Source organism: Apostichopus japonicus, chromosome 1 (genome assembly GCF_037975245.1).
Source record: "Apostichopus japonicus isolate 1M-3 chromosome 1, ASM3797524v1, whole genome shotgun sequence".
Lineage (NCBI taxonomy): Eukaryota > Metazoa > Echinodermata > Holothuroidea > Aspidochirotida > Stichopodidae > Apostichopus > Apostichopus japonicus.
The window spans coordinates 17889070-17915947 of NC_092561.1; the positions used below are offsets into that span (position 1 = coordinate 17889070).

Genomic DNA, 26878 nt, shown 5'->3' on the forward strand with positions numbered 1-26878 from the left:
TTATTACCCTTCCACATTGGTTAGAATTGTTGGGGAATTCGTTCCAATAATGATGATAATAATAATATAAGTTTAACCATTGAAAAACACAAAGTAGGTACCCGAAAATTTCTCAGCATATTACCCGAATTTTCACAAACATTTTTGGTTGGGGGCTGCAGTACCCCTAGCTCCACCCAGCCTCCTACGCCTATGACTTCTACCAATGGTCTACGAAGCTTCCGTGAAGTATCGTGATTCTTACTCTTTTCTGACTCGAATATATTAACTTCTCACGTATTTAAATCCAAATCCACCGGTTTAAACCATTTAACATAAATACTTATTTTAACGATTCAGGTGACGAAACTCCCAAAATGTTTATTCATAATTTAAATTCTACAGGTCGATATAGCACCAGTTAATTAATCTTAGGTCCTCTTTACGCATAGAGCTTTCACTCTCATGAGTGCTCCAATTCTTTAATCACCAGTTCTCATTTTCAACGCAAAGGTTGGCGCTATGCCATTACAAAAAAAAAAAAAACAATAGTACAGACGTAATAATCAATCCTTTTAATGAAAATTTTCATAAATCAACCTCTGTTGAAGGTAACCACTTTCGATACTACCAAAATTAACGACAAGGAAACTGTCGTCGTCAAATTTTGAAAGACTTGTTCTTCTGCTATCGATCGAACGTTAAGTTTTGTGGCCCAAAAAACCTTGTTTCAGTTTTAGAACGGCCTTCGTTCGGTTCATTGCGTCGCATTGTAATATACCAGCACAGTACATAAACTGTAAAACAATGAGCACCTTCATGGATTTTTTACTTTGGACATGGTTCATGCGCGCAGTGATCGCAGCAGCGGCAGGTATTTATGGTATTATGTATTTATAGTAATAACAGTAAGGAGTTCATCAATGAAACTTTATGTCTGCTTACAAATAAAAAACTGACTGGTCAATGTTTTCACGTACCGTATGTCATAAGCTAGTTTATAAATTAACGCGATATTTAAAACACATTAGTGTAATTGCCAGTAATCTTTAAGGCATGTCTTTGCAGTAATTTGCTGTAAACGTGTCTTGTTACGCATACTTTAGAACAGCTATGTGTTCAGTTGGTTTGATATTCGCATCATAACATGTGATACTTCTAAATGTTTTATACAACTCAATCAGGATTTGTTCTTAGATGTGTGCTATTGTTTGAAGGTTCATATTAAGAGAGTGTAGAAAGAAATGAACAGTTAGTGCAATGCTAATAGATAAGTATCAAAAAGTATTAATGTCATGCTTTGAATGTATATATATATGCAGAACCTTCTTAACTCCATCATTCATGTGCAAATCGACATTAATTAGGTTCAGATTCAGTTTACTCCAATTATTTAGGTCAGAATTAGTTTACTTCAATTATACAGAAAGACGGTTTGATGCTAACACACTGTGAAACTCAGCTCACGATATGACGGGAAAAAAATTGAAAATCCTTATGCCTTATCGCTCATTCGTGACATTGTTTTACAATTCATCTTCCCTCAATTTAGGTATGATATTGTTCTTTCTCGTTTGCTCAAGAATAAGAAAGTGACATGAGATAGTAATGCAAAACAAAACACATAAGCTTAATCAATGTGTACCTAATTTGTTTTCATCGCAACATATTAACAACTGTGTAGATCTCTACACCAAACAAAAATATTGGCTCGTTTTATATATTATGAATTATTCCATCTAAATAGATTTCCTTTCACAACTTGCATATAAATGCCTGTAATTTACCTACATCAGAGAACGTCATAGAACTAGCCCGATTCGGAACTAACTGTCGACAACAGACATTAAAGTATAATTAACGCTTCTTAACATACACAGTACAAGTGTCGACTGGGTACGCCAAGAACAATGAAGGACAGATACGTGATTACCTACTGAGCCAAGTCAATTACTCTTCGAATGACAGACCTGTCGATGACTCTAGGGACAGTGTTAACGTAACAATGGGATTGACTCTATATGTGATGATGGACTTGGTAATTTTTCTTTTTTAATAGCAGTAACCTATATTTTATCTAAATATCAGCTCTATATTAAACTACTCACATGAACACTGATTAGATACCAGGTTGGCGGAAGGGGGTTCAAATGGAGGGGAACATATGTTTAAGGGAATTGGAGTGTTATTGGAGTGTTAGCTCAGTGGTTAACGTCGATGCCTTTTAATCATAAGGTCACCGTTTCGAGTCACTCCCAGATAAACGTATGTCGTCCAGTTACAGAGTTGTTGACAATTAACAATTCATACTCATGGACGTTAAATATGAATGTAAGAGACTGACTTCGGTCAGCTTGCGGCATTGATAAGCTAATGAGGCTTCTTCGCGAGTTCCTGCTTGCAGGAGGATCTAATATACAAGGAAAGAGGAACACATGACTTTGATTTGAGGAGTCAAATCACAAAGTTACGTCAAACTTTCACAGCAAAAAGGATCCTCTGCGTATTCCGGTAAGAAAAGGTACCAATACTTTATTTTACAAGAAAAGGTCTACCTTTTCACTAAAGTTTGCTATATGAAGACACTATGTTTATATTACAACTTTGGATTTTGTTTCAACAAAGGAGAATATTGAATTTTCAAAATAGGCACATGTAGTTTTAAAGAAAAAGGGCAATTCCGAAGTTTTTAGTACATAAAACATCCGTCCCCGCACCCGTCATCCTTGCTAGAGATAACAATGGTCAGATCAGTGCACTAGTATAAATAAGGGTGAGCCAATATATAATCATAATCATATTATGAGTGTGCTATCTTTATATACATTATGTACTAATTTAAAGTAAAATCAACTCTGAGATGATGATTCAATAATAGCTAATTAATTTGTATTCGATCGTCATTCATGTTCATGTGAAAGGCTAGTAATTTATTTTAACTTCTCTTCACAGAATGAACGCGATCAAGTTTTAACCACCAACCGTTGGATTTCTCTGGTTGGTTTAATGTATTCTAGCGATACTGTTTATAAACTAACAAGAATTAATTTTTGATTTTGTAAAAAACAAACGTTGTCTACTTCCACGTTGTCGCATGTAAATATCATTTACCAGATCTTTGGCATACATTTTCTGTCATGCGGAAAACAATTTTACTTTTCTATTTATATTGTGTATTTGGGGATTTACACAATTTGCGACAAAGTGTTACCATAATATTTAATGAGCGAGAATAAATGTACATATTATGAGAGAGACAAAAAAGTTAGCACAGTAAATTTAAGGAATATTTTACGAGCAATCCTGGGGGCTTCCCGCTTTGTCTAAACCAAACGTTTCTAACCTAAATCTTAGTTTTTCAGCAAACAATTTGAAATCGGGTTTTGAGTCGGGTAGTTGAGTTTACATGAACCAAATTTATGATTATTATTATTATGATTGTTATACATATTTTGAAGATGATTGGTTATATTTATGTCTTCTGTCTTTCTGTTATTTATGTTAGAGAATAAATGTACATATTATGAGAGAGACAAAAAAGTTAGCACAGTGAATTTAAGGAATATTTTACGAGCAATCCTGGGGGCTTCCCGCTTTGTCTAAACCAAACGTTTCTAACCTAAATCTTAGTTTTTCAGCAAACAATTTGAAATCGGGTTTTAAGTCGGGTAGTTGAGTTTACATGAACCAAATTTATGATTATGATTATTATTATTATTATGATTGTTATACATATTTTGAAGATGATTGGTTATATTTATGTCTTCTGTCTTTCTGTTATTAATGTTTCTTTCTTATATATCTACTATCTACTATTTACTATCTATAAATATTCCGATGCTCTTGTTGACATTTTTATTGCCCTTACAATATGACATGAGGAACATTTTAATAAAGGTTTTTTTTTTCTTAAAAATATCCAAGCGTATTAGTTATGGCGAAATCGTTTAGAAAGAGATTTTAATTCATTTGTTTGTTTAACATCATCTTAATACTCATCGATTTATTTTTCAAGTTAACTTGTTATTTCATCTACAGCGTTGGCAAGACAACAGGCTGGCCTGGAATGCATCAGATTTTGGAAACGAGACTACTGTTGCAATGTTAATGTATTCAGAAGAGATCTGGACCCCAAGTATTTTCATTAGTAACTCGTAAGTTTATCCTGCTCTTGTTCACCAATATTTATCACTAGATTATTTACAACCGAGCCGAGTAAAAGCAGAGTAACGCCGAGTGAAGAACATTAACAGTCGCTAATAACCTTATCGTTATTACTGTTGAACAACATATGATATTCACGATTTCGTTTTGTCTTTTATGACTGAGCCCGCGCCTTAAATAACTCATTCCGACCGGTATATATATATATTCTCCGTCTATAGATGAACTCAAGCGGAATTGCTGTGAACTTTACAAGGCAAACGTACTTCATTACATACTTCATCATACAAACTGAAATGGTTGCTTGATGTGGGAAAAGTGATAACATTAGTGATAAGATAGTGGTAATAGAAATAGGGATAACAACATTAATTCCTTTGATGGAATGATTAGGTACTGCCAAACAAAGGTCACGACAAGTAGTTATAACACTATGCAGAAACGACTCAGTTCTTACAAGGAAAATCGTAGATGGTCGGACAGTATGCGTGAGCTTAAATAATAGAACCTTGTAAATTTTAAATGGCGTTTGGCGTCATACAGAAAAACTCAACATGCATCGTTTTCCCAATTGGCCGTGTGTAGTGAGCGACAATAAAACTGTAATAGAGTTTTTAAACATGTAGCCAATCACTACGAAACATATGTGCATGCTTCATAACATGTAGCCATTGTCCAATTGAGTCGGGCCACTTTTACTCCGGACATTATGCGAGCCGTCTTATTACTGAGACCAATGGATGCTGTGATGTATTTGCGAACATGTAATACGGTTAACATCGATGAGAGAAGTTGTTCTTGTTTCTTCTGAATGTCATGTAATGTCGTGTACTTAACCTAGTTTATGTTTTCATAAACTTGCTCAGGTTGTACACGGAATCTATGAGTATCGCTTCCTCGGGCAGGGGTGTGCTTCTTCTCACCTCAGATGGAATCGTCAGCCTCGGAACTTCTATGGTACTCTCAACTAAATGCAGGCTCATGTATGTAACAATGAATTGAATAGAAAATTTCATAACTTTCATGTAATACGTATTTATGTCTGACAATAAAAAAATCATCAAAATTAAAGTACTATTTAATAACTAATAACAGATCAAGAACAGGCAGAAGCAAACGGTACATTATATATATAGTTATTTATATCATTTATATATATATATATATATATATATATATATATTTATATCTATATATGTATATATATATATATATATATATATATATATATATATAAGATACATAATATGTGCATCAAATTACAGGGGCGGTATTTAATATTACGCATTGTGAATGATGCGCGACATTATGATGAAAAAGTAGTTGGTCACTCCGATTACTGGTTAGTGTTGTGTTACAACACAGGATAAAAAAAATGTGTTAAAAACTTTACTACTTTGAACATTGTTTCATAGAAAGTGAAATATACAATTAGCTGACCCATCTCTTTACGGAAAAGAATTTTGTTTCAAAATTTGATATGAAAGGATACGTGAAGCCATGTTGGCCGAAAATGTGCTGAACGTCTGTAGCCATTAGTATTTCGAAACAAAAAGCAATAGAAGTGACTGTTTTGCAATATTTTTTTGTCAATTTCATAGAACAGCTGTCCCGTACGATATAACTGTTATGCAAAGTCCAAACCTTCAGAATTCTTTGGTATTCTGTCCAGTTTTCGACAATTCCTCAGCTTCTTAACACAATTTGTATTTATTTTCTCTACAGGGTTCATTACTTCCCCTACGATACACAAGCGTGTCCTTTCTATTTCATTCCCGAGAATCAACCCTCCGATAAAATCAGTCTGATCCCGTCATCTCCAAGAGACGATTCTGGAATAAATGATAGCAATGAATGGACTGTCGTTAACTTCAATAGTAACAACGGAGAATATTTAATCCACGGTCTAACTCCAAATAATCACACCTCCTTGTTAAGTTACGGTGTGTATTGTCTTTCCCTTCAAAGAGATCCAAGTTATTATATCTCAACTCTTGTGTTACCCTCATCGGTTTTACTTTTACTAGCTTTCGCGACGTTCTGCTTGCCTCCTGACTGTGGAGAGAGAATATCACTCGGAGTGTCAATGGTTCTTCACTGTAAAAACTAAAAGGGTTCATTTACCCCAAAATAGGGTAAATGTAAATCCCGCATGTGGACACAAAGTATGGGTATTTATAACCACATTTAGGTGTGAATTTACCCTTTATTGTGTCGCTATGCAGGATTTACATTTACCCACTATTTGGTTTCTTTTACACAATTTAGGTGTGAATTTACCCATTATTGTGTTGCTATGCAGGATTTACATTTACCCACTTTTTGGTTACTTTTACACAATTTATTTGTAAGTTTACCCTTTATTGTGTTGCTATGCAGGATTTACATTTACCCACTATTTGGTTACTTTAACACAATTTAGGTGTGAATTTACCCATATTTGTGTTGCTATGCAGGATTTACATTTACCCACTATTTGGTTACTTTAACACAATTTAGGTGTGAATATACCCATATTTGTGTTGCTATGCAGGATTTACATTTACCCACTATTTGGTTACTTTAACACAATTTAGGTGTGAATATAACCATATTTGTGTTGCTTAGCAGGATTTACATTTACCCGCTATTTGGTTACTTTAACACAATTTAGGTGTGGATTTACCCATATTTGTGTTGCTATGCAGGATTTACATTTACCCACTATTTGGTTCCTTTAACACAACTTAGGTGTGAATTTGCCCATATTTGTGTTGCTATGCAGGATTTACATTTACCCACTATTTGGTTACTTTAACACAATTTAGGTGTCAATTTACCATTATTTGAGTTGCTAAGCAAGACTCACATTTACCCACTATTTGGTTACTTTTAAACAATATAGGTGTAAATTTATGACTTAGTTGTGTTGATGTGTGGGATTATTCCATTAGATCTTTTAGTACTATTATGCTTAAGATGTACAACTACCTCTTTGATGCTGCTGCACATAATTTACAATTATATTAAAGGTATTCTGTATTGGCCCAAAATTATAGCATGCTATAATCGCTAGATGTTTTCAAAGAATACTTTCCTGGAGGTCACTACCCTCCAATGGTTCACAGACATTCTACATTGAGCACACAAGATGACTGAATGTCTCAGTGAGAAAAATTTCCTCAAGAGTGGTAATAAAAACAGTTCAGAATTTTAAGCAAAGGTGACCATATTTGGCCAACACAGCATACCTTCATTGGGCTACATAACACAATGCAATTTAATTGTGCAGATTCTTGAATTAATATAATGGGTAAGAATGTTAAATTAGGAGAAAACTAGAAACTTCAAACATGAATACTACACTGCATAAACGTGATATGAATAATCAATGCAATTGCATGTTTATATCAATCTAGGAATATTCATGCATAATGTACAATATGGTGAAGCAACACTTAAAGTTGGTAACATATGTGTATACTAGTAAAACCTTGACTAAAAAATGTTACATTTACTAATGTATGATCACATTTTCTCAACAATTAGAAACTGCCACAACCCATTACAAGGCATGTCAGGTATTAAACCATGTAACAATTTTCATTTACATCGATGAATACATTTGTAAAATTAAGGTGTGCCAATCTTTTAACATTAACATAAATCTCTATTGACCACAAATATTACTTTCAGGTTGTCTGTTATGATTATGCTGTATCACTGTCACCTTAAAAATCTGGTATCACTCAAAAAGTGCATTACTTTGGCATAACATTGGTAAAAAAGACCATAACTCCCACTTTTATAAAATGGCTCAGCAAAAATTGAGAAACTTGGAGAATATTAAGATAAACAATCATAACTTACTAATAAAAACAATTTGTATGTAAACAACTAACTTTGCAAATCAATGCAGGTACATCAACATGCTTTTGTTTATGATCAAACCCATCAGTTCTCACTGACCATGAATGTTGCATCAACACAATAATGGTTTACATGATAAGACCTGTATGTTACTAAGTTGTAAATTAATAACTCTAAAACATACCTTAACTCTAATGTATGATTAATTATACAGTTCTTAGTGCTTTAACATTTCATGTTGATTTATCTTGATTACAACAGTACACTCAAAAAGTTGCATTAGAGTGGTGCATGTTTATGTGCACCACCCCCACCCCACCAACCAAATTTTGTTGTGACAGAACAAGCCACAATATATGGAACTTTCTTGTCACTGATCTAATTGTTCCAGCAATTGTCTCCATGATTTTATTTATATGTGCATCAAGCATTACAAAGATTATCGATAACAACTTCCTGGTCTTGGTATAAATTGACAAAAACAAAATCAAATCGAGCAAAGATACGGTGATGCTTAAGTTTAGGCCTATGATTGTGAATGATCACCATTAACCATCTGTGTTGAGTGTAACCGAGGCTAACTGAGGAAGACTAGCATACAATTAGTCTACACTAAGCTTGCTTCAACTAGGCTGAACGTTAAACCTTAATCACTATACCCCTCTATGTTTATTGTAGACCCCACAATTTATCACAAAATATTACTGTACACAATTTGCTATTCTTAATGCTCATCAATCTTGGTTTGAATGTATAAAAAATTTACTGGCTTAGATAATTTGCTTAATATCAACTAATTGCTGTTTGGCCTTCTTATTACACCCAGTTCTAATTGTATTAACAGCTTATTATTGACTTTACTATATGACACCTTTTATAAAGTTGCATTAGTGTTCCAACTAAATTTTCGCCCCCAACTTTGCTCTTCGTCATAACAAGGCATGTCACAGCACTTCAAACTTGTAGTTGCCCCTGATCTCACTGTTTCACCAATATTGTAATGTTTAGTATTATATATCATTTAAGTGTATTAAGAATTACCCAAATTATCATTTTACACATTATTTGTCTTGTAAAATTGTGCTAACAAACTAAATCCCTGAAAACAACACTATGCAAATCCAGCAAACAATCTGAAAAACATAACTAACAATAATTCTGGGTCAACAAATAACAGAAAAACAATAGAACTTGAAGAAAAGTCACAAAATGAAATAAATCATGCTTGAAGTTTTGCAATTAATGAAATGATCTTTTGAGGCAATTTCCCCTTGTCTTTGCATTGCAGCAGAACATTTTGCAGAAATGTCAGTGTTCCTTTTACTTTGCCGTTATACTGTATGTTGAAAACATAATATGTTGCCAGCAGGATTAGAACTGCCTCAGGGAAAGATGCTGCAGTACTGCATTTTTCGTTTTCTGCAATGATTGTTGTTTGATGGGTCCAGCGGATCCCCAGTGTATGTTATGACCGGTGTGTTGATTTCAACATCCGAGCTAACCTATCAAACAATGAAATAAATAGGATGATTAATTCCTGATAACACATTTTCAAAGGTAATCCAGCTTCTTCAGAATCACATACACTAAACTTGCATTTGATAATATTACTTGGGAGCTGATTTGAATAAGCATCATTTCTAGCTATAAATGAATATTGCGAATGTTTCTATAACTCAGGGTATATATAAACCAGAATGTCAAATAACTTAGTGATTCCTTGCCATTATGAAGCAACATTAGATGGCAGATTTTCCAACTTCCACCGTGCTGACCTGATATCACCAGAAGTGCCATTGGCCTTAGAGTATCGAATAATAGGTACCTATATAAGAAGATTGAATTTGAAACCAACTATCATTTCTTCAGCGATCAACTTTATTAAGACTTGGCTCTAATTGAAGACAAGTGAACTGTGACCTCCATACAAAACATTCGGGATTTGCTACTTACCAAATGCTACCTAAATTCAATTCATGATATGTGGTGGTAATTAAAGGGTTCAGGTTTTCATGTTTGTTGATCTCAAATGACCTCTGACCACAATCAAAAACAGGAAGAACCACCTACTCACCAAGGGTTACCTTGTGTTATCTTTTAATTCAAAGAAAAAATAGGGATCATCTGCTCACCAGGGCTATCTAAATATTACTCTTGAAGTGCAAACCATCTTTCACTTCTTGAGGTATAGTGTTTACAAACCGAGGCCTCACACACACCCCGATCAGCATTGCATAGATTTCTTTGGCCTTAGAAGGGTTATCGACATATTACTCTTTACATCTTTTGCAAGTTTACAAATAATACACCAACTAATGAAAGGGTTATTAAAATGGGAAGCTTACATCATCATCACTGTTTATAAACAGAAAGTTGCGATCTTCTTTCAGGAAGCCAGGTAGTATCCAGAGAGCTGCGGTCCATGTAGCATCTGTAGCAGAAATAAACACTGAAGTTATTGTCTTCATTCAGTGTAAATGAATGTAAAATGTAACACAACAGTAAAAAATTTCATGCTGATTTCCTGAAAATAACATAATGATTTAGTAAGTTGATGTAGTGTATCAATGCAGTTTTATCTCTGCACTCTTAAAAATAACTACATTGAAGTGTTCCTTAATTAATGTTTTATTGCAGGATTCAGTAAACCATCTAATTCATCCAATGACGACACTGTTGCTACTTTGCCTCATATGGTCACAACTTGTCTCCTTGCTCAGATTATCCTGTATATATGAAACAGGATTGGCCACATTTTTCTTCATTATCTTGAAAGACCTTGGATTTTTTTTTAAGTTTTCAAACATCTGCCATCAGTTTAACTAATTTATATTTTAAGAAGCTGACAAAATGCTTGTCTCAACTGAAACTGTTAAGACATATCTCCTAGTCTACATAATAGTAAACGTTTTTATTATTTTTGGTAATTAACTCAGCACTTTGAGATGTTAACTTACCCCTTTTGTCTTTTTCTGTCAATTGCTGAATAAAGTTGTTGTATTCAACAAGGAATCGAAGAGTGCCCTTTGAGTGATTTGTGTTGTAGGTGATGATCTTTGCTGCAATGTCATCAAGATTTTTGTAGAACATCTCCGACACTGCATCCCAACTGATGATGGCTGAAAAATCTTCTATGATCTATGAATTAAGGTAATAAAAAGGATGATAATGACATTGTATTAATAAACAACTTTCAAACAGGAACTTTCAGCCAAGTATTTGTGTTAGATCATTAAGTCAGTAAAAGAATCTTGTTTTGGCAGTTATTCATGATTTTCTTCAGTCAAACCTCTATTTTAGTAGAAATTCTAAACATTCAAATACTCTTACATATCATCCATGGTATTTAGATTCACCTACTTTTTGAAAATCCCTGTCAAAGCTAACAATGTGTTTCTTCCATGGTAAATAAAACAGCTATGATTAGCTCACTTGGCAGGTTAATTTGTGGCAAAATACACTCATGACCCTTTTCCTTGAACTTTGTCTACCTCAAATGATTCTTGAACTAAAAAAGGTAGGAATCATCTACTAACCAAATGCAATCAACATTCTAAGGGATTTTTAAGAAGCCAGTAACTGACAATTTTTCCACTTATTGCACTGTGTTTCATGAATATCAGCTATGATTCAAGGAAGCTTCCCTTCCTGAGAAATCCTGAGAGCAAGCTATGCAGCATGAACACAAGTTCATTCACCCTTACATACACAAGCCTTAACATTGGCTTATGATTTCTTCAAACCAACAATTTCCAGTGTAGAACATTATAATCATAAGTCTTAATAATTAGGAATCATTTGTTTGAAATTACCTGTTCTTCACAAAATAGAGTAGGAAATTTGCCTCTGATTTCTGCTATTGGTGGTTTCTCCTCAAGTACAAGTCTCCTTCTCTCTCCAAATGTCAGTGCCATTAATGACTTAATTTTGTTCTTGTCTTGTTTTTTCTTTGTTGATTCCTTTTGTAGTTCCTTAATGTGCAGTTTGATAGTCTCCTCTGTTTCACCCTCAGGTAGAGTCCAATCAGCTCCCTCTTTTCTTTCTCCCTCGTCAGTTGTTGCATGTGTAGATGTCTTCCTCTTCTTCACAACTACATCCCTCGTCATGTGTCTCCTCTCATTTCTGAACTTATCTTTGAGTGCATTTTTCAATGCATCCTACAAAACCAAGATGCAAAAATGAATGGAAGCTGCAGTATGATGAGATAATCTGATATCAATGTTACATATTCTGTTAAAATACCTTTCTTCAGTCTGGACTTGTAATTTAAAGAGCTATGAAATTGTGATGAACACTTGAACACAAAGTATATTGTAATTTTGTTACAAGGTCTTAAAAACAGCTGAACAATTCAAATTAAACTTCAACACTATTGTTAGGTATAAAACTCGGCAACCTCACAATGTAATTTATGCACATGTTTCATCATGTCACCTCACCCATTTTAAAGAGTAGACACCTTGATCTTACAAGCATGCACATCTGGACATTCATGTCAGATGCATGCACAATGTGTACTGGTTCATGCATCTTCTCGGGTAGGCCAGTAAATTATATGAATATGTATGTATACATATATGTCACAGGAGGGGGCTAATGTGCAAACATCTGCATGTATACAAGACCCCAGACTACAATATCCCCCCCTCCCCCACCCACCCTGTGCTGCAGCAGTTCAACCCTTGCATCCACCCAGTTAAGTTCCCTCAAACTGAAAAGTACTTTTACAAACCAACAGCAAAATTAATCTATAGTGGATGTAAGATTTTACCCTTGAAATGGCAGGAGAAACAATCTAGTTTTGAATGCCCCATCATTTGACATGTCTTTATTAAAAAGATCCAGCTGTACATAGTTCTTCACTAGCACCAGCTACTGGATATAAAAATGGCTTTTGACAATTAAGCAAATACAGTGAAAATAGTCTCCTGTCTACCTGAAAAGCACCAATTTGACTGATACCATTAGTAGTGGTAGTTTTGTACAAAGTAGTCGAAATTACACAATCTAGTCAGGTGCTTTTTATATGTACATATACGCCCACCTTCTAGATAATAAATGAAGAGCTTAATCATATACTTACATAAGGCTCACAGAATGGTAATTTGATTGCCAAGTTTGGAAAGGACTTTATGACTGCTTTAGCTGCTGTATTGTATTGATCTGTAGTAGGATACCTACAAAAAAGAATATCACTTTATAGTTGATTCACATACAGGGTTAGTGCCAGCTGTAAAATTTAGGAGGGGGGGGGCAATTACCCACTTGACCAACTCTTTTGGGGGGGATTTAGTATATTGGGGGAGCCTTTTTAAAATGCGGAGTGAAAGGAAAAGATGGTACTGTCTGGGGCTCCAAAAGCTCCAGTTTTTAACCTTCATATCAGCAGGACAGGGCTTGGTTGGGTGAGACTCATACAGGCCCAATGATCTCCCATAATAGAAATTTCTTATGTTACGGGATACTGCGGACTATCTCTATAGTGGTCTCTTGTATCATTCTTGAAGATATATTGTCTAAATTGTTTTGTTTTTACTATGTAATTCTTAATTCCTTGTTTTAGTCTGATGTTGATCTGGGAGTGAAATAAACCTTACACACACAAACACCAAAAATTACATTTTTAAAATAATATCAACAACTTATTTTGCAACTTAATAATAACAGTGAAAAGTTCACCCATTTACCCACTAACCATCAAGTCCTGCTTGTACTAAGTACCTTACCTAGCACCCCCATTCCCCCCAGACAGGCTGAGTCAGCTAAAAGGCTATGATTTTATATTTGAGGTCGCTGCCTGAGCTTGTTTGTTTTGGTAATGTGGATATCCCCATCTGAAGTTAAAATATGAACAGAACTTTAACAAAGTTGTAACCACATCATTCCAAGGTTCCACAATATTAAAATCTGTAGGTTATTGACACATGACGTCTTTATATGCAAAAAATCAAATGCGAAAATACAGGCTTCCAAAGGTGTTATTGTTCCAGGTTAAATATCACCACAATTTCAAAGATGGCATACTTACACATTGACATATTTCAAAGCTAGTAATTCTGAGATGTTGAAAAGTCAAGATTCCAAAGACTTGTGCATTATGCATGCGTATGACATTTGAAGGCAAAAATTTACACTGGTTTAGCATTAGTGATTGAAAAGACAAAATATTAATATTCAAATAGGGAAAGGTACTTACACAGTAAACAAGCACATTTTGTCAAATGTAGCTTGGATTACAGCAGATTTAATTCTGTTGCTGACAGGTCCCCCTTTTAATAGTTCTACCAAGATGTCTCTCCTAACATCATCTTGATGCAGCTCAAACTTGCTTGGCCATGGCAAGAACTTTTCTTCTTCATGAAAACTATCAAGCATGCAAAAAGGGTAAACAAAACTTTATTAGCAAAATGTATAGAATTAGCACTTTCAATAAAGTGACCCTAAACAAATTTTACATGAACAATACAGATTATACTTTGACACAGGTTGAACAGCTTGATTTTCACTACTTCAGCTGTAAGTTGTTGAACATGCATGTCAGTACTTAGCAAAATGTGACTTCATATTAAATGGCCTCTTCAAATAAGGGGCTTTGTACTGAACTTCTTTAGGGAATGTGTGGGACTTACTGTTAACCAACCAAGTTCCACCAACCCCCCACCCCCCATACCCTAATATATTGTAGTGACCCCTGATTTGAATTAGTATACTGTAGTATAATATTTCTATTATGGCTCTTCCTACTCATGTGACAATGTTTTTGTTACTGAATTGTTGAATTCATGCACCATAACTCTTAGATTTGTCTTTTATATGCAATATTTATTTTCTAAAATGCCATAAAATATAATTGTAAGGTCAGCACCAGAAATATGCAAGGTTTAGCTGATATTGCAAATTAGTTTGGGGCAACTGCTTATTCCCTTAAATAAGCTCTTTTTTGCTTCTGTCAAGGTAGGATAATAATTCAAACATGAAATATTACATGTCTTACCTGTCTGAAACATCACTGGTACAAGGTACATCTCTTTCATTTCCAGCCAATATAATGGTGTCATCTGAACTTGAAGAGCTTGTAAATGAACTGGCACTGAGGCATGCAACTGACAAAGGAGTGTCCAAAATATGTATTATAAATTATTTTTCTAATTTGCAAAACCCCAGGATGTAAAGATTAAATATGTGTTGCTCATAAGTACAAGAAACAAAATAACTGGATTTGCATTGCAATTTGCTACTTACTATTAAATCTTCAACTGCTAACCAATTTGATATTGATTAGCACTTTCATTAGACAGTAATGCTTTTTGATTGATATTGCAAACTGTAAACTGTTACAATGAAAATTTGAAGTAGTATTCAACTTTGGCATACCAATTTGTCCCTTGCAGAATACCTTCAGACTGTGATAATTTCTTATCTTAAAGCTTCCCTGAAATTTCAAATATGAATACTATAGTGACTTCCTCCTGTCAAATATCCCAAAACTTTCCACTACTGTAGGGGGAAAGCCATGAGGAGAGGTTATGACAATGTACATACATTCATACAAGAATGTTTTATGTGCATATATTATCCTTGGAACTACCCAAGTACCAATAAGTTCCAAATGGGGTTCACACATCACATTATGCCAATAAGGCTCCTTCATGAAATGGTAATAAACATGCTGCTGATAGGCAAATTTTTCTGGACAACAATCTTTTTGCAATCGTGTACAAGAAGCATTTATACTTACCTTCATCTCTTTCACCAATCACATTCAGTTTAACTGCTTTATCTTCCATCTGCTCTTCTTCTATATCACCGTCAATGTCCACCCAGTCGTCAAAGTGTTTATCAAAGACCTGAAGCCGAAATTTCTTTATCCCAAATTGAGATTTGATTTCTGGTTCTACATCACTTGCACTACATAAGAAAACCCTTTTTCTGGATCCATAAGTTACATGGTACCGTTTAAGTGCTTCACTGAAGACACAAATATATAGAAACTAAAAAGTTGTTTCTTCTAACCTTTGAAGTTCAAAGTAACAATGATAAGGAATGAGATGCTCTATTTTAAGTATTAATGTTTCTCTAAACAAAGTACTTAAGTGTTACCATTCTCTGATTTTGATTTGTGTAAATTGATAAGGGTAAATGACAAGCAAAATCTTCATAAGCAAATATGACCCATTTTTGTTGAAAACACAATACATAGCTATGGAAATGTTGACTGTAACCAATAGTGCGCAAAACCATCAAAACAAAATACACTTTACCACCTTTGATAAAGATTGCATCTATTTTGCCAAATTCATGCAACCTATTTTCTCTTGCCTCTAGAACCATGCAACAACCTTTTGCATACAATGAACTGTGTAATTCAACAAAAGCTAATGTATGCACTTCTTCAATGCTTGGAAATTGACTTTTCAAAGCTCTCTGAATCCCATCACAAAACTGATGTAACTTTTGAATGTCCCCTCCTGAGTTGGATGTCATTTTGTCATCCAAAAAATTCTGACCAGCTCCATAATAGCACATAAGTAATTGATGACGCCTTGCCAATGTCTTACACAAATTCCGCCTGTTTTTCTGCCTATTGGCAATTTCTTTGAAATATGCATGTTTAGCTTCAAACCTCATTGTCCAGCAGTGAACAAGAGGTCCATATTTCAATATTGAACGAGGGTAATGCAATAAGTAATGACTTTTGGGTTTAATTCTATCGTCAGGAAAGAGCTCTTTCAGAGCAACCAGAAATCCATGCACCAAATATTCCAAGTATGCAACCATTTCACACGGTATAGAGGGAGCAAATGTAATTTCACAAATATCCATAAGTGACAAAAATAGTTCCCAGTATTCATTTCCCTCTGGAATTGAGCTTCCTATGATTAAAGGCAATAATCTCATCAGGCACCATGTTTGAGATGCTGTTTGTTTGATTTTGAAACTTCCCAGGTTAGCAGTGGTATTGCAAGTTGGTTTGCTTTTCTGATCACTTTTTCCAAAGGGAAAAAGTTTCAAAGCACTGTTAAAAGATTCCAAAGTGAAAAAGCCATCCTGAATAAATGTTGTCACAACCTTCGTCATTAATTCTGGAACAAGTCCTTCGAGCAAATCATGAGCTGGATCAGGTGGTAGACAACTGATTACATCAAAGTATTGCAAATCTGACAAAACAGATTTAGAAGCTACTCCATAAACATGCCTAAGACCTTGATTTTCCATAACTAACTGCACCTGATGTTTGTGACCAACACTTGTTCTTTCGATTAAACTGGATGAATCAAAATGATCTTGAATGTCATTACTACTTGCCATGCAAAATCTACATATTCTACCAGCATGAAAATGTTGCTGAAAGCCTCCTAACTGATGTGCTGCCAAGTTATCCATGGAAACCAAACTAATGCAACCCTTGAATGTAAACTCCTCCTGGTTTAAAGTTGTTATTGTCACCCCCTTACTTTCTAAGACTTTAACATCCTCAAGAAGCGGTTTGAGCACTTTCCCAAAGCCATACTGTTTTATTAATCTTGTACAGCAGAGGCAAACAAGCTGAATTGTTGACAATTTTGACCGAAACTTTGGGGATAAATTTCCAAGAACAAAATAAAATGCAGCAACTTTGTAGCTGTTAGCTTTATTTCTAAGTGGGTTCACCACACCAAAATCATCATAATAAAAATGAACTTGGAGTGCATGTGGCTCCAAAGAGAATAGGGGATGATTTTGAAATGCTTCACCATCACAGTAATCCTCATATCGCTTGTCCCCATGTCTAGAAAGGGACTTCAGAACTTCTGCTAAAATATCATCATGACTTAAAAGACTTTTTAGAGTATCAAGCAATGGTACATAAATGAATGTATCATCTTTCCCACAGGTGGAACCTAGCACATGTTCACCTGGCTCAACTAAACCAAAATGCTCCTTATAAAAAGCTGTCTGTTTATAGTCTGAGGCCAACTTTTCAAAGATGTTATTTTTCTTTTCAAACTTTTCATCGATAAAGTTAAAGATATCAGGATTTTTAGCCACTGTGAAACCAGAAGCTGAAAGTTTTTCTTTGATCTCTGTGCTATCATCCCTTGAACTGTTATAGATGAGTTCAGATAGCTCTAATATTATGCTATTTGTAACAGTAAGTGGTAGTTTATGCTTCTCTTTCATGCCTAAGATGAAAAGAGCAAAGTCTCTTTCCGTGGATCTTTCACCGATTTCTCTGATGTGTGATCCATCACCCAGAGCAGCAGCATCGATAGCACTTATTCCAGTTGATTCTGCAAGACTATTTTTATGCGAATTATGAGTCACATCATCAACTTCTAAACCAATGTTTTCCGTCACTAGACTTGTGCCTACTTCAGTATCCTCATGCCCACCAGAGTTACTGTCATGCCTTATGTTAACATCGAACACTCTTTTATGAAATTTCCGCAGATGGGAATAAAACGTGCTGAACACCCGATATTTTCTTTCACAACCATCTATTCCACATCTTATGGAGAAGTTGGGTTCAATACTATGTGAGAATCTTATGTGATGTAACAACTTTTTGAAAGTAATGGTCCTGAAAGTGTTACATATTGAACAACTTTGCATCTGCAAGGATGCCATAAGGCCTAATCTAACAAAACCTTGGCTAGGCTTTATTAGGATGGCTTGGCATAAGTACTGGACAAACCTCACAGCATTAATGCACACTCAGTTTTAATAGTTCAGTCTTGGCCTGCGCTAGCTAGGCTTATAAACTTTGATACAATGGTAGGCCACAGTGTAGGCCCTGCATTGTACTAGTGGCTGTTACTTGTAAGACATAGCCTAGGCTTAGTTATAAAGTCTTCTAATCTTATATAGGCGAATAAGTAGCAGAACAGTTAGGCTAGTAAAGCCTAGGCATAACAGTTATTTAATCTGTACTTTTATAAACCAAACAACTCTTTCAAGGGCTTAACGTCAACTTACACTTGTGACATGTTGCTTTAGATTCATATAAAAATACAAGCGGCCGTTGAAGGTGAAGTCCAGTCGTGTCAAGTCTCGTCAAATGTAACGGCGAAGCGCTTCTGCGGGAACAAACTATGAAATACTAGGATTGGTCGCCAAGCAGTGCAGTGATGACAGTATACTGTATACTGTACTGTACGTACGTAGGTTTAAAGAGGTTATGAAATGAAAAATTTTCATGTCTTAGAATGGTTTATCTACATTACTACAACACCATCCATGCACAACTTTCCGTAAATACGGCTTCAAACGCCAGAAATTCGCTGTCAAAGTATTCCCCAGAGACCTCTCGAGCTGCCACTCGTAAAAAAAAGCAAAGCTGCCCACCGCAGTTCATCTGACGTCATCAAAGGAACCATTTCAGCCAAAGCCGACTCCCCGCTGTTTACCGATACGGCGTTACACAGTTCACTACATGTAACCACAACACTCTTCTCATCAATTGAAAATGTCTCTCCCGAATCTTCCGATTCAGAGGAAATCTCTCAGGACATTCGTAAGCTTTGACGAAAATTATTTTCTTGAGGAAGAAGAGGAGGAAATAGTTTTCGAGGGTGATGAAGATAATATCGGTGTTTTTCCCTATCAATTGAGCCCCTTGCAGAAGAATTGTAAAACGATCCGGTGGCCGAGACGCGTCGCTGCCGATCAAAGTCCCCGAGCAGAACGGTTGGACGACCCTGAACCGAAACTGGTCGGTTGAGCATAAACAAAACCACTGTTATTAAGACCATCATATGATTTAAATTATCTCGAATGTCGATGATCCTGCTACTTAACCTCGTAGCGAAGCTTCTAGAATTTTGTGTCTTACAGTGCAAGGAAAATGTGACATTCTGTACATTGCAACCCTATAGTACTAGTAGTGGTAACATGGGTCTAGACCTAACTAATAGACGTTGTATAACAGGCTAGCCAGTGTAATTGTATCATCCAACTGTTACGTAAAATCACAACACAACGCCAGTTTTACCAGAAAAGAAAACTTGCAGATCTAGTATTGATTGTTCTTAAACCAACTGGCTTTAAAATTTGTGCGAAATATTAGGTAACCATAAAAAAAATCGTCATTTGCTGTATCAAGGAGGCCTAGGCTATGGTCATAACAAGTAATTTGGCAACAGTATAGGCCTACAGGCACTCGTAACGTTGTGTATGTGTAGTGTTTTGAGCGAGTCGTGTTCAAATTCTTCGATTTTGTCATCTTTTGGAAAAGCTTGCAGTAGAAATCCGTCTTAACTTGTGGTGGAGCAACCTGATACCACATCGGCTCGGCATTTTTAACATTTACGAGATAAATTTACGTAAAAACAAACTCCAAACACCAAATCTCAATTACTACGGAGCACTGCAACAGTGTAATGGTGTGTGTTCTCAGACGTTTAAGAATGTAAACATAGCGTCTCGGAAGTGAGCTGAGTTCCTCGACTGACGTCACGCCGCGTTACCGTAAATACAACAATTTTTAGAAAGTTTTTTATTACCCTCGAATTTTTGATCGTTTATTCCTCGAGAATGCAAGCTTCGTTTGACACAAATTGGGTATCATTGGAAAGCTACGAGTGTACAGAATACGATGATAAAGAATTTTTTTTTCATTTCATAACCTCTTTAAGGCATTGTGTTAGCGCCAAGCGCCAAGCGCGAACGAACCACCCTTTGTGAAAGAAAACTTGTCATTGGCTTAAAGTTTGAATCTTTCATTTGATATTATGTGGGGTTCTTTCTAATTTTTCAGATATGCACCCATTTTCTGGAATACCAACTTTGAATCTTTTACATTTTTACCAATATTTATTACCACATCCACATTCTTGAAAGGCTGTATTCAGTGAATTAATGTAAAGTAGTGTTTTAGGAAATTTGTTTTTAACCAATGAGAAGTAAGAACACTTCTGAGACGTATAGTCTGTCATTATTCTCTCGGCGCGGCCTGGCTGCAAACGTAACTTTTATTTCTAGTACGAATGAGTACATCATTGTAGAAAATTCTATAGAAGTCACAATGAAAAAAATGTTTCAGCTATGGTCGACGTTTAAGGGCCAGGCATTGTTATCATCCGTTGTGGGGATAAATGTATGCTGGCCGTGCGAAAAAGCACAAAACACTTAAACGTACACAATCATGACAAAAATATTGTTCCAGCTAGCTCAAGCTGTACTTCTAAGAATATTTTGTGAACAAGTGTCTCGAGAAATACTCACGTTTAGGCTCTATCAGTTTGAATTGTGAGTCAAACCGTCTTCATGGGCCAATCCAGAAGGGGAGGGATTCAGTGTTTCGAGAAAATGATCGCAGTAGCTTATATACTTTCCGTTGTTTTGTTATGTACATAAGCGTACGGGACTACCTTCGTTGAGGGGGGGGGGGGGGGGTTGGTCTGACGCAACACAAGCTAGCATGCTCGAAAAAGAGCGGCTGGTCTGAAGAAAAGGGTACCTTCTGATCGATGGGTTGCAAACCTTCACCCCGTCTCATACGCGCCCATGGTTAGACCTATGTAGATCTTATAGATAATTGTCTGCACCCCTTAATCAGGTGTTGGTATTTATAGGTTGGGCGCCGCTCCTTATCTGTTCATTACCTCAGGATCATTTGCTATTTTGACTGTATTAGTTAGTCTTGCCTTATTAAACTTTCACGAAACTTCATATAGGCCTATCCTACGACTCCATTCATATCCTCTCACCCCCACATAAGAAACAGTTATTATTTTACTAATAACCATGCAGACATTTCCACGGGGAAATTCGGGGATACTCCATATATCTGTACAGTTTGCCGTATATTTATAACACGATATAGGCTATTAATAAATAAATGTCAAGCTAAACAGCTGGCCTATTGTCGCCCCAATTCCTTTTGACAGTAATTTGCATTGGTTGTTGGGACTTTAGAAATTGGGCCTATAGTCGCCGGGGCAGCTCTGTGTTCCAAAATGTGCATGTAGGGTACTATAGGGTGCATACAAATAATGACGGGCTAAGACCCGAAAATACTGGTAGTGATGTATATTAACCCATGAACGAGTAAATTTATACTTCAGTACATAAATACTGGGTGATTATTCCCCCAGGGTGGCATTTTAAACTAATCACAAGTGTATAGAACAACTACAACCACATGAAGTGTATAAATAGCTCCTATCTTGTGTGATTCTACCCTCTTACGATACTTCAAAATAAGTGTTGTTGGTGTTATACCCTTTTTGACTTAAAACAACATACTAAGAAGGGTTATTTTACACCTTGTTACTAAGGTATACATTATTCGTGCAAAGTACATGTTATGTGGGTAAAATTACCCTATTGGTTAAAAAGGGTACTTTTTTGAAAAGTGAGTGTAAAATAAGCACTGTAAATGTGTAAATGTACATAAATCATTGTGTCTTATTACACGCACAGTATGTAAATTTACCCACAAAGATCAGAAATACACAAACCGGCTTTACCTCGGGGTATATGTACACGTTAATCGGGTAATGGCCAAGGCAATGGTTATGTTTACACTTTGTGATGGTATAACTACATTGTGGATGTTTATTATACACTTTTTCAGTGTTTAATAACAATCCATGTGTTAAAATACCTGACAACAGTGTAGAACTACCCGTTTATTTTTTAGAGTGTTGGATTAACTGTATTTCAACTCCTAGTAGCGGACATTTTACCAAAAACTAAAGGCTCACCTATTCTCAATCAGTACCTAAGTAGAAACTTTATAATTGCTTGCTTAACTATAGCATTTTCATTAATGAATATCAAAATAGCATATTGTGATAGCAAATTATTTCTCTTGAAGTTTTCTTTTACTAGGAAACTGTTCTTAGAATATTTGCCTCGTATAACCATGGTCCCTTCATACACGGAAAGAATACGAAATGTAGGTACCGATCACATGAATCCGGTCCAAACGAATGAAAAAACATCGAAATAAAGTCGAAAGCGATTTTCCAGTGACGTCATCTACTCACAAAGACAACGTCAGTAAAAGAGAGAAAGTAAGTGGAGCATAGTTAATAATTATAGAAGAAACTAATTCGTCTTTTGAAACGTCAAATAATTGTATGAGTAAAATAATTCCCATGTATACCTGCAAATTCCAAAAGTTAGAAAAATATACGTGACAATCAACTTCGTCTATGACATTTTCTCATAATTATTATCTTTTTCTTTTAGTGTTGATTATTCGAGATGTTTTTGATGGGACCACATAATTGGTGTAGCCCACTTACATTACTTCAATGTCAAAACGTAGAGATATTTTGTGTATGAGTTTTTTTTTTTTTCTTGTGTGAAAAAAAAGTTCAAATAGGCCGGTTTACAGTCACTTGTGCCGATGTCGTTCTTGTATTTTTGGGTGTTTAACCTGTACTGGCATCCATGTTGTCTAATGTTTCCTTTGTATAACATTTTCTTATCACAGTTGCCATGTTTTGCATGAGTAACAAGTTTGTGTGTACCTACGTTGAAAGCTTTAATTATGCAAAAAGGTTCACACCGAAACGGCAACATGATCTTCAAGCAAATCATTACAAAAACAAAACAAACCATAGCATCGAACATCCTAACATCCCCAGTCAGCCAATCTACCAAAACCAAAACTGTATCCCAGTGACCATAACACGATCACCCGTAAGCCTCTCTAATACGGAATGAAAGTGACCTCATAAGCAAATAACAAACAAGCAGCACAAAAACCTGAGCAGTGCTTTCAAAGCTACCACATCCATTTGTCGGGTACACAATCATAAGGTAATCACGCAGTATAACTGTAAGATTCCGAGCCCAATGTGCAATTCGCCACCACGATTTACTCCATTGTTCAACTTGAATATCAACAGGTGTACACGGAAATGTTCTTATAATTTTGCATTCAAATGTACATTGGATTACTGTAAACTGATGAACACTTTAAGAAATTAAAGAATCACGAATTACCTTCTCTTAACTCCACAGGACAAGATCGAAGCTCGCACAGTTGCTCTGGTCATGGACAAACTCCTGTTGTTCGCCTTTCTCATAACCTTCGCAATTTTCTGCATCAGTACAATGATTCAATTCAACCAAAACCCTGTAGTATCTCCGCATACTTGCGAGTAATATTAAGTATATTTCGATACTGTTCCATCTACAGAAGATTTAATGTATGTGAAGATATATTGTGTTTAACATATCCCAAAAGCAGACGGTTAAAGCAAATTAAACTTGGCAGCCATTTTGCACTTTTAAATAAGATTTTAAATTTTTGAATGATTACTTAGGATAATTTAGAAATAATTTATGTCGTCGCAAGTAAGTATAATCTGAAGTGAGTAATTGACAAAACATTACCTTGTCGTAAACTGAAGTACACAACAAGGATCATGTTAGTTATAAATTAGTGTTATGCTTTTTTGAGTTTGTTGTCGTACATGCGATTACGCAAATGTGGAGATTTGGGTATATTGGCTTTGTGAGGGTTTACGTATCAAATGCGAGGGTTAAGGATGAGGATGGCATTGCCCATCATCTACATCGTCCGGGCATTTCTTACATATCTATTTCATCCAAAAACATCATTTGTGAATGGAATTTAGAAGCACAAAATTGCGCTTAGGCGTAATTGATAGTCTAAATATGCTTATAATAATATATGTAGTCATACGAAATCCACGAAATCTTAATTATTATATATCTAAGTCGGATGATTTTGTTTATTTTGTTTATTAACTTTACCAAAAAAAAATGTTTGTTTGTGTGTTACGCTTAATGTTTGATTAAATTATGCTGCGAAGAGAAAAATCTAAGAATGGCCTATCCTTATAAATCCATCTTGTAAAACAGGGTTAATGATGGTGTACCATCTTCTCGGAATGTTCATATTATTTCGAAATCTGTCGGAAAATGGTGGTTATCTTTGTTGACGTTATGCTATCTTTATACAAAGATAATATCAGTTACCATACCATACCATTTATAACAATACGCAGCAATAAAATCAAATATAAATAGGTTTGTCTATTGTACTTAAGAATTTACTGATGATCACTTTTTTTTTTAAAGATTTCGTTCAATTCTGAAACTTATTTCTAGAAGACCTTCAGACACGTAGGTAATCACACTTCAACCATTAAATAAAGCTTAAATCGCTCACCTAATGAGTTGTTATGTGGTAGTGTTGCATCAATAAACCAAAAAGATAATATAACTTAACGACCACGAAGTTGATTGCCTATGAGATGAATGTTATACTCTTTGCAGTGTGACAGAGCAAACAACTAGTAGATATTTTTTTTCAAAAACTTCAGTGATAATTGAAACGTTGCTATGAGCATAACACTTCTCGTGACTGCTAATAGTCTGAGTGGTAAAGACAAACAATGCCAGGGCAATATTTTAATGGCTTGCCAACTTTCAGGATTAATTATTTTTTTTTTTTTAAAAGGGAAATTTTGGTTATTTGTCGGCTGTTACTGAGGCTCTCACCATAAAGTTACTTCACCTGAATGATATTGCAACGTTCAAAGTTAAATGCGATGTATGTAGTAATTTTATGTAGTTATTTTATTCACCGGTTGTTCTTTTCCTAGTTTTTATTCATCTTGGTTAAACAAAAATATATAAATACATATGAGACACATAGAGCAGTTGAGGACACCTGTTAATACTTACACGGTTGAAGAATAATATACTTTGTTTGTCTTTTCCCATCTTTGTTTTGCTTTTTTTCTCTGACTTAAAAGATTAAAAGATTGAATAATTCTATCTAAGTTATACCATGTTATCCTATGCACTAAAGCACGGTGACTTCTTCATTGAAAATATTGGATTAATGAAAACTTAAACTAGGGAAGGATACACACTTGCAGAATTTGAAGAAAACTATAATAACGAACAAATTAAGATTTAGTAAAAATATTTTGATGCAAAGTTTACCGTTTATTGAGTGAGATTGGTCAATTTATTTTTCTGCTTTATGTATTCCTTGAAACTCCTTATTTCCCGATTGCCCTTTAATGAACATAAGTGAAGACATGCTTTAGAAAATCATTACTCGAGATAGGAATACACTAGAGAGCTTCCCATAGCTTTATTTTGCACACAAGACAGCCTGCATCAATAAACAACCTTTTTCCGAGGGGTCACAGGGACCTTTTTTTTTTTTTTGGTCTTCAAAGATTTGTTTACATTCAAAACACCGGTCGTTTTGACCTTTTTTTCAAAAAAATCGTGAGAACAGTGAAAAATGTCAGTCAACCTGACCCTATCTTATACAACTATCTAATACATACAAGGAATCAAATCAGGAGCCTCAGAGGCATATGTAGAGAGATGGCTCTATATTTGGGGAAAATATGTCAAAAAATAACGTTTTTCGGTCTATGTTAAGGCCAAAAAACGGTCAACTTTCTGAAAATATTTCTCCCGAATGCCTCACCCTACAGAAAAGATTTTTAGCTCTCCAGAAGCGCCACACTGAAATTCAACTCTACATAGAAACAATTGAGCAATAGCGCCTCCACTTTGTGAGTAATCCCTGGCAATTCAACTCGAGCATTTCTACGGTATAGAATTTCGGTCAACCACAGTTGATATGCTTGCGTCGTTAGGGTCAGCCTCATTGAAGGTAGCAGCCACTAACAGCAGACACTAACAGCAGCCACTAAGAAAAAAAGGACAGTAAGACATGACACACAGTACTACAACTGCGGTCGTGTGTGCTTGATGTAACCAGTATTACCAGCGACAGTTGACGAAAAAACGCTAGATTGGCGAAAATAAAACCCCAAACGCGCTGTATAAACTTAATGTGTATAATGATCAGAAAAATGATTATTTTTTCAAAATCGATTAACTTTAGTTATGGAGCCTACTAGGATGTCCGGTTAGCACCACATTAAAGTAG

General features: G+C 35.3%; 1 protein-coding gene across 2 annotated transcripts; it reads right to left on the reverse strand.

Moving 5' to 3' along the window:
• Positions 1-7494: 7494 nt before the first annotated feature.
• LOC139969593 (sterile alpha motif domain-containing protein 3-like) lies at positions 7495-19088 on the reverse strand. Of its 2 annotated transcripts, XM_071974702.1 has the most exons (9): positions 18949-19073; positions 15731-15960; positions 14987-15095; positions 14189-14356; positions 13076-13169; positions 11805-12149; positions 10950-11130; positions 10338-10423; positions 7495-9494 (listed from the first exon to the last, which is right to left on the reverse strand). In XM_071974702.1, the coding sequence occupies exons 1-9, from the start codon at positions 18957-18959 to the stop codon at positions 9375-9377; spliced, it is 1344 nt and encodes a 447-aa protein (XP_071830803.1). In that variant the 5' UTR covers positions 18960-19073; the 3' UTR covers positions 7495-9374. The 2 variants fall into 2 exon arrangements, with proteins under 2 accessions (XP_071830803.1, XP_071830811.1); XM_071974710.1 differs by lacking the exon at positions 14189-14356 and having other exon boundaries at positions 18949-19088.
• Between the last annotated feature and the right edge of the window lie 7790 nt (positions 19089-26878).

What these genes read in the sequence shown, in the direction of transcription:
- LOC139969593 (XM_071974702.1), bottom strand. An exon ending in ACCAGTGATGTTTCAGACAG is followed by an intron (nt 14,357 to 14,986) that starts GTAAGACATGTA and finishes CATGCTTGATAG; the next exon opens with TTTTCATGAAGAAGAAAAGT. An exon ending in TACCATTCTGTGAGCCTTAT is followed by an intron (nt 12,150 to 13,075) that starts GTAAGTATATGA and finishes TTGGTTTTGTAG; the next exon opens with GATGCATTGAAAAATGCACT.